Below are 15,816 nucleotides of genomic sequence, written 5' to 3' on the forward strand. Positions count from 1 at the left end.
ACCTTAATATCCCCTAATTGGGAATTATACTTCATAGAAAATGAATGGGCTATTTTATAAATGTTAAGTTAAAAGTCTCTTTAGAATACTTGGCAGATAGGAGCATTTGTACAAGCTTCATGAAATAAAGATTACATTTTTATGTGTACTGTAAAGAATAGGTCAATTAAATATGTACATATATACTTTACATATGTAATAAATAAATATGTACTTATTTATTATAAAGTTCTACACATTTTCAATAGTGAAAAATTAAGCCTAATTATTCTATAGAATTGTGTCATCCATATTTCAGGCTTTCAACAATATAAAATTTATATCATAGAATTTTTGTGAAGTTAATCAATTATAGGGTTCTGTTTATATAACACTACTGGTCAGAAACTGACATTAAGTGAGACTACATTACGAGCAGGGCACTTACATGCTCTGGTTTACCTGAGATCCTCTTGGTTTACACTTGTGTGCTTGATGTACTAATTAACAGTACCTCCTTTTGTTTAAGAAATGAATTTCTTAATTCTAATTTATTAATTTCCAGTTTGCATGATGAATTATATGAATGAATTCACATACTAGTATTCTTGGTGAAGATCTCCTATGTATCTGGAACTGTTACAGATGCTGGGGAAATAGCTAATATTAAACAAATTAAAAGAAAAGTGACATATCAGGTAAATAAGGAGATTTTACCATTATTATTGCCAAAAAGGTGATTAGGTAAATTGCCTTTGTCATAAAATATAGAAAAAGAATATGTCATTGGTGCATGATAATGAAGTACAGTTAGAACCACAGCACATTAAATATTTAGATAGAAACTAACCCTGTCAACATTTTTGAAAGAGATTAGGGGATATGCTATACATGTGTCAATAGGATGTTAAGAATGCATTGTTTTTATAAAGTCAATGAATACTTTAAAATTTTCAGCTTTGTTTTATACTAGTAGGTATAAAAGAAACAAGCAGCAGATACCCATTTAACTTAATTAAAATTGTTTTTGACATGTAGTAGAGCAGAAATCTCAAATGATATTGCTTGTAGCTTATGAAGGCTTATTCTGTACACTTGTTATTTTCTTAAACAAACTCTAGAAAGTGATTCAGCTAGAATCTTGGCCAGTGGAGGCATATGAAATGTAAAGTGACAAAGCTTGGTCGGAGGCATGCATTTAGAATGCATGGGAATACTCATGTAGATCAGTCTACAGTCACACAGCCAAGGTAATTTTCTCTGCTTTTGAAATTCAACCAAATAATGGATTTTGTCACCTAAAATATACTTTTTGGGTTAGTTTGGATAAATTACCAGAGTGGAATTACTGGGTCATTAGGCAGGTGGGAGGTGATATCTCATTTTGGTTTTAATTTGCATTTCTCTGATGATTAATGGCACTGAGTATCTTTTTCGTACATCTATTGGCCCTCTGTATGTCCTCCTTGGAGAACTGTGTTGCTTTGCCCATTTTCTAATTGGGTTGTTTGTTTTTTTGATGTTGAATAGTATCTGTTCTTTGTAAATTTTGGATATTATCAGATATATCATTGGTGAATATGTTCTCCCATTCAGTGAGTTGTCTTTTCATTTCATTGATGGTTTCCTTTGCTGTGCAAAAACTTTTTAGTTTGATGTAGTCCTATTTGTTTATTTTTTTCTTTTATTTTCCTTGCTTGAGGATATACATCAGGAAACAATACTGCTATGAAATGTGGAATCTGATGAACAAAATAAACTAACAAGCAAAATAGTAACAGATTCATAGATAGAAAACAGGCTGTCAGCTGTCAGGGGGGTGGAGGGATTGAATGAAAAAAGAAAAAAAGAGAGAAAAAATTTATGGACATGGACAACAGTGTTGTGAGTGCCAGTGGGGACAGGAGGGGACGGAGAGAGGTGGAGGAGGGTGTAGGGAGGTTAAAATGCTGATGAATGGAGACTTGACTTGGGGTGGTGAGCACACAATACATTGTATAGATGATGTGTTGTAGAATTGTGCACCTGGAACCTGAAACCTATATAATTTTGTTAACCAATATCACCCCAATAAATTCAATAAAATGTGGAAAAAATATACTTTAAAAAAACATCTTCCTAAAAAAAATTTTGTGGAATAATGAGTTGGCCAATCAACTGTAACTCCTTTGGCAGTTATTTCATTGGGCAATTAAGAATTAGAACTTATTCTTTGATTATAGCTTCTTGGCATATAATTCACTTTTATTCAAAGAAGGTAATATTAGAAAGGGTTAATACAATAACATAAATTCCTTTGAAATATTTTCTGTATAGTTGCTTACTCCATATAATTTATCTGGTCCTTTAGTTGATTCTGCCTTCTGAATTATAGTTTGTGTTCATAGAGCTATTTGAAATATTCTTCATACAATTGAAAAATGAATTTGTATGTAACATTTTCTAAGTAGAGAATTTTTAAGTCTCTTTATATAGATTTAATCCACTTAGGCATTAGACTGTTCTTTACAAGATCTTAAATAATACGGAACAGGCTGACAGGGTCCAGAGGGGAGAGGGGAGAGAATCATAGGGGAAAAGGGGATGGACTCACATGAACAAGTATAAAGGACACATGGACAATAACTAAGTTGGGAGCGGAAATGGGAGGGAAGTGGGGAGCACTGTGGGGGGGGCAGGGCTGAGAATATAAGACAGAAAACTACTTGAACAAGAATTAAATAAAAATAAAAATTTTTTAAAAAATAAATAAATAAATAATTGTCCTAAATATAAATTAGTTTGCCTTTTACTACCATGATTTCTACCATAGTATCTACCATAAAGGTATTTAACTTTTAAAAAATACAGAAGGATTTCACGAAAGCTATGTAAGACATCAATGTCTTAAAGTAGTTATCAGGGTTTTTTTTCTCAGAAACATTTGTGCTTTATTGGAGATTCTGAGTTTGGCAATGAGACCATCTGGCTTAGAATCATGGCTCTATTGATTACAAGCTATGGTATCTTACCTTCTTCAACTTTATTTTCCAAATTTGTTGAAACAGATCAAAATGCTAAATACTAACTCTAGCACATAGAAAGTACTTGGACCATTTTAGGTACTCAAAAATATGTATTGAATCTGAATATACATTTCTTTAGTTGTTCAATTTTTATTACTTATCTCTGTTATTTTATTGGATTTTGTTTGCTACTGCCTGAACAGCTGTGAAGATGACCATTGAGTTCGGTCAGTTACAAGGGTTACCAAACTGCAAGCTCAGATATGACTCAAATACTGCTAAGTTCAGAGCGGTCCCATCTGGTTTATCAGTTACCGTGGCTGCCTGTCTCCAACTATTCTGGGAACTAATGATTAAGAAAGATGTATTAGTTCATTTTAACTTCACTGAGCACAGAATGAATAGTAGACACTGTAGTTAGGTCTGTGCTCTGTCATAGAGATGCATGTGACGTAGAGCTCTTTAAAGAGCTGTCAGGTAGGAAGTACCCATTGTGGCCTACCATTTACTCTTTATCCCCATGGATATTCTCTATAGATTTGTGAGTAGCACTCAGATTCTTGTCTAATTCACACCTAGTCTTCAAACCTGGATGGGGAGCCAAAAGAGTCTAGCAGGGAGCGTGCACTTGAGAGCTATTGGTGGCAGAGGGCTGCCTTTGCAGTTCTTCTAGGACCACTGTGATTCTTTTTTTTCACAAGCAAAGATCTTTTTGAGTATCACCCTTAAATGCACCTATCGTAATCATCCAGTAGTTTCCTTTTCAGACACTTACCTCTTCAACAGGTGGTGTCCGGGGCCACTGAGGTCATTTTTCAGCATTGGTTGTGGGTGTTCCCCGTGAGGCTCAGTAGTCACATGCCATCCCCTTCTTGCTTCTAAATCAAATATGCAGCTTTTTGCCTCCAAGTTAAAGAATTTAATTTAAAAACCTTATTTTATTCATTTGACCATTGTAAAACCATGAACATTTTAAAGTTACATTAGGAAGTGATATTTATAAACTTTTAAAAAATTCCATCTGTAACCTACAGTTACTGTTTAAAGTAATCTTGTTTTAAAACCTTGAATTATGCTTTTCTGTGCATTTGTAGGAGAATGTTCCAGTATGAGAACGGGTCATCCTATTTGTGAAAAAACTAATTTTTGTTTATAGGCTGAGCAAACGTGCATTGACTTTTAATTTCATTTTTAAAAGAAAAAGGCCAGAAATGTTTTTAAGATATTTTGTTCAAGTTCTACTTCAGCAAGTTAAACATCATCCTGTGATGAGGCCCGTGATCGTCTCTGGACCCAGGCTTCGCTGTTCTTCTTTCTTTCTTCAGCATTTCTTAATAGTTATGCCCTGAATATTGTGCATTCTACAGGAAAAACATTAGATAACCTTTGAAAGAGCTTTCTGAACATAATAGTTTTTCATTATATGGTGATGATAATACCTGTTGTACCCATAAATCATTGAAAAAGTGAAAATTGAGAATGGAAATAATATGCTATTTATCCTGCTGTATTCAACAATGAGAGAACAATCAAAGAGACAGTGACTTTAGAATAAATATGAAATCCCCATTTCCTCTCTAAAGATGCATAACCAGAGTATGTGATGGGTGATTGGCCTTACTGGACTGTTATCTGCTCAGATACTCAGTACTGTAATTTGGGGAACTGTGAACTATCTGTGATTATGTAAAACGCAAATAAACAATCTCCTGTAGTTGTTTTCTCAGTTTTGTTTCAACTTAAAACTTTTAGCACACATTCCCATGAAAGTCTTAGCATTGGCAACAGCCAGGCCCACTGAGATGTCCTGATACCTACAAACAATATAGAAAAAAAGTCATCTGGACTTGGCTCTCTGGACTGCTGATCAAGCAGCCAGGGCCAGGGGTGCATTGCATGGTGCTAGACATGGCATGGGAGATTCATGGAGGAGCCAAAAAGGCACTAAAACCCATACGACCACCAAATCAGTCTGTTGCGGAAAGCCAAAATTCCAATATCTAAGAGTCTAGGTCTACGTGTTAGGTCCAGTAAAGTTAAACATAGGAATCCATGTAGGGGGTTCTTGGCACCAAGAGTTTAGAATTTGAAGGAAATAAGATCAGAAGGACAGAAAAAAGGGGAAAGAGAAAGAATGAGCATGAGGGTGAGAGATGAAATTAATAATGGAAAATGATTACATGCAATGGTAGATATTTGTGACTTAGACTGGAAGGGTTTTGGGCTAGTGGGATGAGCTCTGTTAAAGAGTAAAGGGAAAGGGTACTTCCTAGGTAAATTCCTTCATTTTAGTAAGGACATTGGGAAACACTGTATTTTAATAAAACTCAAAAAATGACAGATTATAAGGAGAATTTCAGCTACACAATCTGCTGGATGAACTAGTTGTTGGTTTTTTTTTTTTTTACAGATTTAATTTATTTATTTATAGACAGAGAGGAAGGGAGGGAGGGAGGGAGGGAGAGAAACATCAATGTGTGGTTTGCCTCTATGTGCATCTACTACTGAGGACCTGGCCCTCAACCCAGCCATGTGCTCTGATGGGAATCGAACTGGCGACCCTTTGCTTCACAGGCAGGCACTCAATCCACTGAGGTACACCAGCTTGGCTGGATGAACTAGTTTTGAGAAGCGGGATCATTTAGGAGTCCCATTCTCAATTTATCAGAATGGATAAAAGGACAGAATCTGTGGCCAAATTGCTTGTTTTGAATCTGAAATATATGATCTAGTAGCTTAGGACTTGGAAAAATTGGTTGACCTTTTTATGCCTCAATTTCTTCACCTTTAAAATGGGGATAAAAATATGAACCACTATACAGGATTGTTGTGAGGAATAAATGAGTATACACACACACACACACACACACACACGTACAGGATGGGGCAAAAGTAAGTTTACAGTTGTTCATATGAAAAATAATATAATAATAATAAGTAATACAAGAATAAACACTGTTTTCAGTACTCACAATTATAAACCCACTTTTGACCCTCCCCCCATAATTATACAGGGTCTGGCACAAGTAAGGCTTACTTGAGTGTGGTTGGTAGGGTGATAATATGGGTATAATAATTTGTAGTTTTAATTTGAACGTTTCACCTAGAATGTTATATGGTGTGCTTGCATGTGATATTGTTTTGTTACAGAATTACATGCTTACGATTTTGCAGTTAAAAAGGGGCATTATTTGTGCTGCACCTGTATAAAGTTCTTTCTTGCACAAAGCAATTGCTATGTAGGTCTAAGTAGTTATACTTATTATACCATGAGGCACATTGGGGTTGGGCAGGGACTTCCCATATTTACACTAGGCAAGTTGTAAGTACGTGTTGAAGTGGGCAAAGTATATGTGTGTTTGTATAGGCCACTGTCCTAAGCCGTACTTGTTTCTGGGAGGTTCCTCAAACCTTGCCAGGTAAGCGCACGTCCTAGATTTCTCCTGGTAACTTCCCCTTGGCTAGCACTTGACTACCTTGGTTTGTAGGGGAACTGTACCCCAAGGTACATTTAATGTGTGCAAATTTTTGAGTATATTGCTCAGCCTTTTATCATTGTCATAAATACTGGATCTGGAATATCTGGGAATGCCATGGTTTACATGAGCTTTGTATTTGGGCTCAGAACCAGGAGGCCACATCCTCTTTGGGGAGAAAGGGCTTGGGGGGTGGACGGAACAGAGGCTCTTGACTGCCAGGCTGGGCGCTGATTTCCTGCATAACTCCAGGCATATCACTTTATGTCAGGATTGGTTTTTACAGCCATAAGATGTCAAAGTTCAGTTTACTCACCTCTTTGGTTGTCTGACTGATTGCTGAGCCAACCTTTAAAACTTCTTGTTTTGTTAACAAAACATTATGAGAAGTTATAAATTCCTAAGCCTTATGTGGCATTGAAATATTAGGTTCCTTAGAGAATTGCTTCTAACTTTTAGAAATACCTACTATGTATTGCCAGTCTGAGGGAAGATACCTCAGACTTAGGCTCCGTATGTCCTTGGTTTAAGAATTAGAAGACCTGAATCCAGATCCAGTCAAATGCTCTGACTCGGTCAAGTTTCTTTACTTCTCTATAGTTTATTTTTTTTCAATCTCCGAAATGAAAATAACAATGCAACCTTTAGGAGGAAGATTAAATAAGTTAACACATAAAATCTTTTAAGACTGCCTAGTTCAATAAAGTCTATTTGTCTTCATCTTTCCTTTCCCATCTCCTAAATTCTGATTGAGCATCTGGAGAAAGAGCCAATTCTATAATACTTGGTGGCAATATCGAAATAAATAATATTTTCTCCCTGAAGGCCCAAAGAATTCCTTGTTTCTGAAAGTCCAGAAATTACCGTTTTTATGTGTAAATTATGGAGATATAGCCATTGACTAATGAACATTGACCAAGAACAGTAATGTAAAGTCAGCCTGTCCTGTACTGATGATGAGATATTTCAGGATATCTTCGTTTCCGGATCCTAAAATGATGGCATAATAAAGCACAATGGGCTAGAGCCCCAGCTGTGAGGTTAGGACCCTGGATGGCAGAGTTCTGTGGATTGTTCTTGTTCTTTGGGATCCGCAACATGAATAGACCTCAGTTGATCCAGGAATTGATGTCCCTCTGCAGCTAGAAAGAGGGGAAGCTGAAAGAGAGGTGAGCATGCCTAGATTAGCCTGGAGAGGTTGATCTTAATTTAAGGAGTTCCTGGATCGCCTCATCTTGTGTATACACGGAAGATTTTAATGACATTTTTAAATGAGAGTTGTTTACAGTTTAAGAAGGAAATTCTCATAGGTTCAGTGAAAAAAAAAGTCCATGAGCCACATTTCCTGTGTAGTGGTCCCTAAGTGAATTCTGAGAGCACAATTGCTGCATTTATTAAACTTTTTATTTACTAAGAAATGGACAGTAGCATATGGGAGCAATGACAATAGCTGACTGATGAGAAAACAAAGAAATTCCAGTATTTTGCTGTTTTGAAAAAAGTCATTCAGAATTTAGTCATATTGGTTCAGCTGTTGTAACCAAAGACTGATAAGATAATAGAGGTCTTTGTGGTGGTTTTGTACTGAAATCCTTTATCTTTATGATGCACTGGGGCCCTTTAGAGTAGAAAGCTTTTAAAACTGCTGTTGAATTCAGAACTCAAATTAGCTGCTGGTACACTGGGACAGGGGCTCCTTTCTCAGGCAGTCACCACAAAGTAACTTTTATCAGGGGACCTTCTGATAGATTGTTCATTTCTTCAGCTTACACTATTTATTTTTTTGTTGTTGACTTTTTGCTGCCCTATTTTGTGACATTTAAAAGAAGGCTATATCAAAAAAGGCCAATGCTAAATGATGGACTGAGCCTGTGAAGTGGGGACATCACAGCCTATCTGATGTGTGAGGAGGCTGCCGTGTGAGATGCGGCGGTTTAACCAGGTTACCTGTGGGCAGAAAAGATCAAATGCAGCTTTCTTTTATGACTGGCATTGTATTTTGGCTTTGTTCTTAAACAATGCCTATCAAAAAAATTAGAACTGACCTGGGAATCGACTCTTACAAGCTTTTCTTTTCAACTTAATTTAAAATCTTTCTGTATTGTTGGCTGAGTTCCTTGATTAATGCTGCTGTGGAATTACAGTTAAGTGCTTTAATCTTTCTAGGATTGATGTGGAAAAGCATATCTTCATCCAGAACTCCACTCTAAGGCCACTGCTACCCCTCCCCATTGTTTAAACACAGACACACTTTTAGTCAGCCAGACTCCTTCTGAGTTCATTGTTAAGCCCTACTAAGTTATTAGAGTGGTAGGTGATCCAATACAGGAGAAGGGTTAGGTAGAAGTCTTGCTTTAAATTCCCTACACACATTTGTAGATAATGCCATTTATTTTTGACAATGCCATTTGTTGATATTAGTTTAATTTGGCTTGGAAAACATTGTGTTTTACCACCATTGCCCTTTATCTTATAAAAATGGAGAGATAAAAATTACGCTGAGAAATCTACAAAATCTAATTTAGCTGTCCCTATCACACCTCCTCTTCTTCCCTCTCCCTCCTCTTGTCTCTCAACCTGCCTCCCTCACTCTCTCCCAGTCGTTCCACTGCTGTGTTTATTTCTGGGTTTTCTCACTAAAAAAAGTTACTTGTTACCACATAGCAGTGATACACTTTCAGAAGACAGCTATAAGTAAGAGTACCTGTTTGCATTTTTTTATATCGTGGAAGTCCTGGGCATGAGAATATCGTACAAGAGGTGAGACAAATCTCTGTGTAGGAAAGTGCTCTGCAAAGTGACTGCCTCGTGCAGGTGTGGAGTCTTTTGTGACTTCCCAATGTCCGGTCTTCGTTCCAGCCTAACTGATTGTAAATTATATATATTTCATACAGCCAAAGTTCACTAGCAGATTTCGGCGCTAACATTTGTGATAAACTTTAAGCTTGATTTTTTATTTTATATCAAGAAGGGATTTTTTTTCTAATTAACTTATTACTTTACTTAAATTCTCATCAATTTTGAATTGTCTCAGTTGGCTTTGGGCCTACAGAGACAGATAGTTATAGTTTGAAGAGTTAAAAATAGTCTATTTTTAGCTAATTATTTCAAGTTCTTCAGATTATAACCAAGAAGGGCTAAAGGCTGCTTTTAAAACCATTCTAGTGAAAGATGGTATTTGAAAACTTTAGATGAAGAAAATTGCTGCCATATTTACATTTTGAAAAGTGTTTCCTTATTTACACACTATTGAGTTCCTATTGAGACTCAAAATTTTAAGTGCAACTGGTAAAGAATTCAATGGATCAAACTCAGTAAATCTGAAGTCACTGGAATAAAGGCCCCTAAGAAAAAAAAATGTGTCAATTTTAAAGGTCTTTCCTAACTGAAGACCATTTTGTGATAGAGCCAAAGGTTAATAAAATCAGTAGTGAATGTAGCAATTTTACAGATAAGCTATTCACAACAAGTGTAGTTACTTGAATAAAAAGCTAATTCAGTTCTAAAATGCCACATGCAGTAGCAGTGAATAGCTGCTTTTAGGTGCTTTCTGGAGGAGGATAAAATACAGAATCACGGCACTCTTCTCTCCCAGCGTCCCTGGCTGCCTGTAAATTGCTGTGAATGGGGCTGTGGGTTGACAGGCTCTATTAAGACAAACTGCCTTTCTCATCGGAGAGATAAAATAAATCAGGTGTTTAGTCAAATTAAAATACTTCAGCTGGAGCAGGCCCTGGGGAGCCCTGATCCACCTGACTAATCTGAGAGAAACTCAAGACAGATGTGGTTTGGGGATAAAGACGACCCCATGGAAAAAAAATAAAAAACTGCTGCACTGTCTTTGGAGTTGGAGAACAGATACAGTTTAGAGCGCAAGTGTCAGGCGCACACTGTGTGTGATATTGGATAGAAGCAGGCACGCTGACCTGTAGAGAAGCTGTGTGCAGAAGCTTTTCTTGCTGGTTCCCTCTTTGCGGTTTTCGAAACTACCTCTGTTTTTGTGTGGGAGGGACACATTTCTGGCAATGCTTTTTAGAGAACTGTTTTAAGATCTCCTGAAGGATGTGAACCAGATGATGTCAGGCAGCTACTGATGACCTCTACTGGCCTGGGCTGAACCTCGGTATCTGATCTACCTTTTTTTCCAAGTTGATTGTATCAAACCTCAAAACATTTAAGACAAGATTTTCTACACAGAGTTAAGGTACCTCAAAAGAGCATTCTATGTGGTCCTTTGTCTTCCTTGACATAGGCTGACAGCATTTAGGTTGCCTCACTCTGTCCCATAAATTGTCTTCTTCATCAACAACTCTGGCAGTTACAGTTCCTTTGCCATGGCAAAGTTGCATGTTCAATTAAACTCATATTTTTGAGGTAACTTTTCTTTTCAGGGTGGTTGGTTAGTGTGATTCAGACTTGATGTTATTTTTATTACAGCAGCATAAACACTTGCTGTTAATTAAAACAGGAAACCAAGCACCACAGAGTTTGAACCAGTACATGTGATCAAATACAACGGGTATAGAACAGAAAAATGACCACACACACACAAATTAACCAACACATTTAAAGAATGTAAGCTATTGTATGGTGTAAGTTTGTTTATTTTTAATTTGACCCCCAAGGGATTAATGGCTATCTATCTATCTATCTATCTATCTATCATTACACACACACACACACACACATATATATATAATTTCCCATTCAGTGGTAATATTAGATTTGTTACATTACTACCTTTCATTCCCACTGAATTTGTTATTCCACTTATATCTATTCAAAATATGTATGTGCTTCTCAAATTTAAGGAAACAATAGCGACACACTAATATGAGTACCTAAATCCTATGAAAAATATTGTTACCTGACTTGCTTTTTATTAAACACATAGTTTTAAGTTCAATGAAAAACTTACTTAAATGTCACTGAATTTTTATAATTAAACAATTTGAATCTTTTTTTTGTAAAACATGATTAAATAAATGGTATTATTCTGTAAATTTAGATATACTTATACATGTCTATTAGCATTGGAAGCACAACTGCATTTACAGACCCACTGGCTTCACTTTGGACAGAAGGGCCTGAGAAGTCACTCACGGGTCATCCTCAGCTTCTCTTTTTTCTGTGCGGAGGTGAAAGAGGGAAGCATTGATGATTATTGAAAAGACACTATCAAACCTAGGAGAAGTGAAAAATTTCCAGTCTCTGTATTGACCTTTGGCCCACATTTCCTATGAATGCCCTTCTTCATGAATAAAGAACTATGGTTCAGTAACTTTCCCAGTATCCAATAAGATTTCTCTTAACTTACCTCAAATAGACAGGTATAACAAGAAAATGACACATAGATTAGAATGTTGCCAAAAATGTGTAATAAAATGTGCATATTTCCAATTTATCTATTTTCATAGGTTTCCAAACTATTCTCCACACTGTAGCCAAAATGACCACGTCATCCTTGCTTAAAATACTTTAGTGGTTTTGGAATATCCTTCAAATAAATAGGAAATTGATTAGCATTGTCTACACGAGCTGAAATGTGTGACCTTTTTCTACCTCTCTGGCCTCACCTGGTGTTCTCCTCTCCCTTATTTTCCTTGCTGAAGCCTTGTTCCCTCCTTTCACCTTCTGGAACACACTGGAACCCCTCCCCCCCAACTCCAGAGGGCCTGTGCCTACTTGTTCTCTTTCTGAAAGCTCTTTGACCACCCTCCAACTCTTCGCCTCGTTAACTCTATTCGTCTCCCTGTGAACTTCTCACTTTTTCAGCTATACCATCCCTCCACTTGGGCCTCCCAAACTTGGTTAAACCTACTCCCAGATATCTGTCTTGTGTGTAAATCTTATTTAGTTGTAGTTGACATTCACATGTGTGATCACTTGATTCAGGGGTCCCCCACTTTGGACTACAACTTGCGTGAGAGTAGGGAACTCGGCTTTTCCTTACCGTGGTTTCAGCATCCTCAGCTCTTGATCTAGTACCTGGCATATAGGTGCCATTCAGGAAAAATGAATGAAATGAATAAATGAATTAATTTCATACTTGCTTTATCTTGTTTTATATCGTGCTTGTTTTATTCCTATGTATATTAACTTATACGTTAGCAGAGTTTGTGGTGCTTTTGAAGAAATTTGTTGATCTCTGGGAGAGAACCTGCTTTTGTATTTTAATGTTTCTGGATCCAGAAGTTCTTTCCTTTACCAAGCTGAAATTCTTTCCTGAAATAAAAGCTGATTTTTAAAAATCAATTTGAGTAGCTAGAAAGACAGCTCTTCACTATCCTTAATACAGTCTTTTTTCCCTTATCAGTGGAATGCATTTTCTAACATCATTTCTATTATCTTGTTTTTCTTGTAATTTTGATTTTAGGCCATCTTTCTATTCAGTGAATCTTTAGGGGATAAAGATATTAAAAGTTTGTTTGTTTGTTTATTCGTTTAGGATTTGGATTCACATTAAGAATCCTAAGGTAGCCCTGACCAGGTGGCTGAGTTGGTTGGAGTGTTGTGCCATACATCAAAAGGTTTTGGGTTCGATTCCTGGTCAGGGCACAGACCTAGGTTATGGGTTTGATTCCTGGTGGGGGTGTGTACATGAGGCAACCAACCAATGTTTCTCTCTCTCAAAAATTAATAAACATATCCTTGGATGAGGATTTTAAAAAAAGAATCCTAAGGTGGCCCTAAATGTAGCTTCTCGGCTGACACCGGTCTTATTCTATGGGAATCGTATACTAGCACGTGCTAGCCAGCTTCTTCTGAAGGCTCTCTTTCTCCATGGGGCCACTCGGAAAATATGGCCACTCTTAATTAGAATATTTTTAGTTTCTCAGATACCCTGGCATTTTCTTAGCAGGAATGAGGGGGTTTCATAAGGAGATTGGAAGTCTCTACTTCCACACGCACAAAAATCGGCAATCTCTGTCCCCTTTGACAGCCGGTAGCATCTTTCTGAAAAGCTTTCAAATCATAGATCGTTTCTTCCTAATGAAACCTGTGTGGCTCAAATACAGTGGGTTGAAATTCTTATCTTATGCTGCAGTAAAATGCTCTAATTTAGATTCACAAAAGGATTCTGTACCCTTTACTTAGGAGAGCTGTGCAATTTGCCCGTAAAAAGTCTGCTCAGCACCATTAGTGCATACCATAAGTGTTCACTGACATCATATTCATTAAAGAGCACACCCTTATGCATAACCTTTTCAACCTTGAATGTGTTTTTTCCCTTTGAAGAATGACAAATGACAAAGGGTAGCGGGAACCCCCCAAGCAACATTGTTGCCTTTAAGGATGAACTTGGGAACTTCAGCATGATCCCCTCACAGGGGGAAAAAAAGTCAGGTTCAATCCTTTCTTACCTGGGGCAAGGCAGTTGTTTCTTCATCTGAGGCTGAGTGTGTGATCCCTGACTTCTGAACTTCAGAGACAGATCTTTGCATAATAGAAAAATTTTATGAGGGACATGACCAAAAAAAATCCTTAAATAGCATTTATTAAGCACCTACTATATCTTAAATCCTATGTCAGTCACTGAGTGCTGAGTGATTATAGGATATTAATACAACCCACAGTTTCTCCTCCTTGGTACTAAGTATCATTTGTTTCCTAGCTTGATCTGATAGATTTAGGGGAGGAGGGGGGAGGAGTGTGGTGAAAGGGAGAGAATGGAGTAAGTAATTCTGGGGTTTTTTTGTTTGTTTGGTTTGGTTTTTCAGAGCAAGGGGAAAGAGTGAGTGAGAATTTTATTGGCAACAGTACTTTTTCTTGGCAGGGGCAGTGACTGACCATAGAGTCCTCTGCATCCCTACTCTGCAGTGTCCCTACATGCACAATGACCTCCAGTTATTCTCCCATATCTTTAAGTGTCTTAGGGTAGTCCCTTTCTAATTCCGTTCCCCTCCTACCCTTTCCCCAGTTCATTCATACTTTTCTCAAACTTGTGAGATATCTTCTTGTTTCCGTTTTAGGTACACCTGAGAGCCTGGCAGAAAAAGAACGACAGCTCTCTACCATGATTACCCAGCTGATCAGTTTACGGGAGCAGCTCCTGGCAGCGCACGACGAACAGAAAAAACTGGCAGCCTCACAAATTGAGAAACAACGGCAGCAAATGGACCTTGCTCGCCAACAGCAAGAACAGGTGAGCCCTGCAAACGGAGCTGACAAACTGGAGAAGTGGAATGTGCCAAGCTCAGCGAGTAATCACGTTGATTGGTTTATTTGTCATAAGCGTTCCCCCAAAAAGAAGGAGAAGAAGAAGGAGAGAAACAAAGAAGCCTTTTGTAAAGCAGGGTCTTCAAGAATACTGAGGGGTTACAGAGAGGACGAAGAAAGACATCCTAGCACCTGGGCATAACTGAAACAATAACGTCGTCCCAGAACATTTGGATTTGATTAATTACTCAGGGATGCTTGTTCACATAGGCAGCTCATGTCTTCCTAATGTAGCTTCACCAGGAGGACATCTCTTCTCTCTGGGTCTTACTCTTTTCATCCAAAAAAAGAGGGTTCTGGTTTAGAAAAACTTTGAGGATCTTTTAGCTCACAGATCCAGTGTCTTTTTTCTAATTTTAAAGCTAAGGTGGTCGCACATCTGTTTTTCAGAATAAGTGTTCATACTCTCCCCTCCACTTGCAAAAGTTGTCCAGGTTTGGATGCCAAATTATATGGTCACTCTATTTATAGCATAGGCAAATCACCAAACACAAATTAGCACACGGCTCTGATAGGAATTTCACTTCACTGATTTAGAAGTGAGGAGGAAGAAAAAGTAGCAAAGTTTAAATGTATGTCTTTTAACACATAAATCACTCCCCCAAATGTTTTTCCTGCTTCATAAGAGTGCATTCGTCTGACAGCAATGATCCTATAGCGGGGTCCCTGGTGCTGTAGATCAGAGAGACCCAAATTAATGTGCAGTTTTTAGGGATCTGACATTATTACTGGAATTATCTTTTCAGTTAAATGTATTTTATAGGGGTATATAGAGCAATATATGCTCTGTTGATTTTAATGAGTTGTGACGTCTGGTATTTTATATGCTTGAATATTTGCCCACATGTAGGAATATGGACTCAGCCCCTAATGGAAAATAACATAAAGGAACACTGTAAAAAATCAGAAGTTAGAATGTCATTTAGCCATCCAGAGATGACACAGTAATTAACTATTGACACTTGTGAATAAGCTAGCACAAATTAATCTTGACACATTTGCAGACGAGTGATATCTTACAGTGAACACTTTGTAATTATATTTCAAAATGAAAATTAAATGACACTTAAAACTAGGTTGTCATGCTCAATGAAGCGAGCATGTAGCTCAACCGATTGGCAAATAAAATTCAGAGT

At 37.4% G+C, this 15,816-nt stretch overlaps 1 protein-coding gene across 17 annotated transcripts in view; it reads left to right on the forward strand.

The window, feature by feature from the left end:
• Positions 1-15,816, forward strand: part of SOX6 (SRY-box transcription factor 6) — a 600,742-nt gene that overhangs the window by 381,676 nt on the left and 203,250 nt on the right. For all 17 annotated transcript variants that reach the window (XM_037049998.1, XM_037049997.1, XM_037050000.1 and 14 more), the window contains one exon: positions 14,434-14,606. In XM_037049998.1, the coding sequence (XP_036905893.1) occupies positions 14,434-14,606 (173 nt within the window). The remainder of the gene's footprint in view (positions 1-14,433; positions 14,607-15,816) is intronic.

Source organism: Sturnira hondurensis, unplaced genomic scaffold (genome assembly GCF_014824575.4).
Source record: "Sturnira hondurensis isolate 20B ecotype Veracruz unplaced genomic scaffold, ASM1482457v3 Scaffold0006505, whole genome shotgun sequence".
NCBI classification, from domain to species: domain Eukaryota; kingdom Metazoa; phylum Chordata; class Mammalia; order Chiroptera; family Phyllostomidae; genus Sturnira; species Sturnira hondurensis.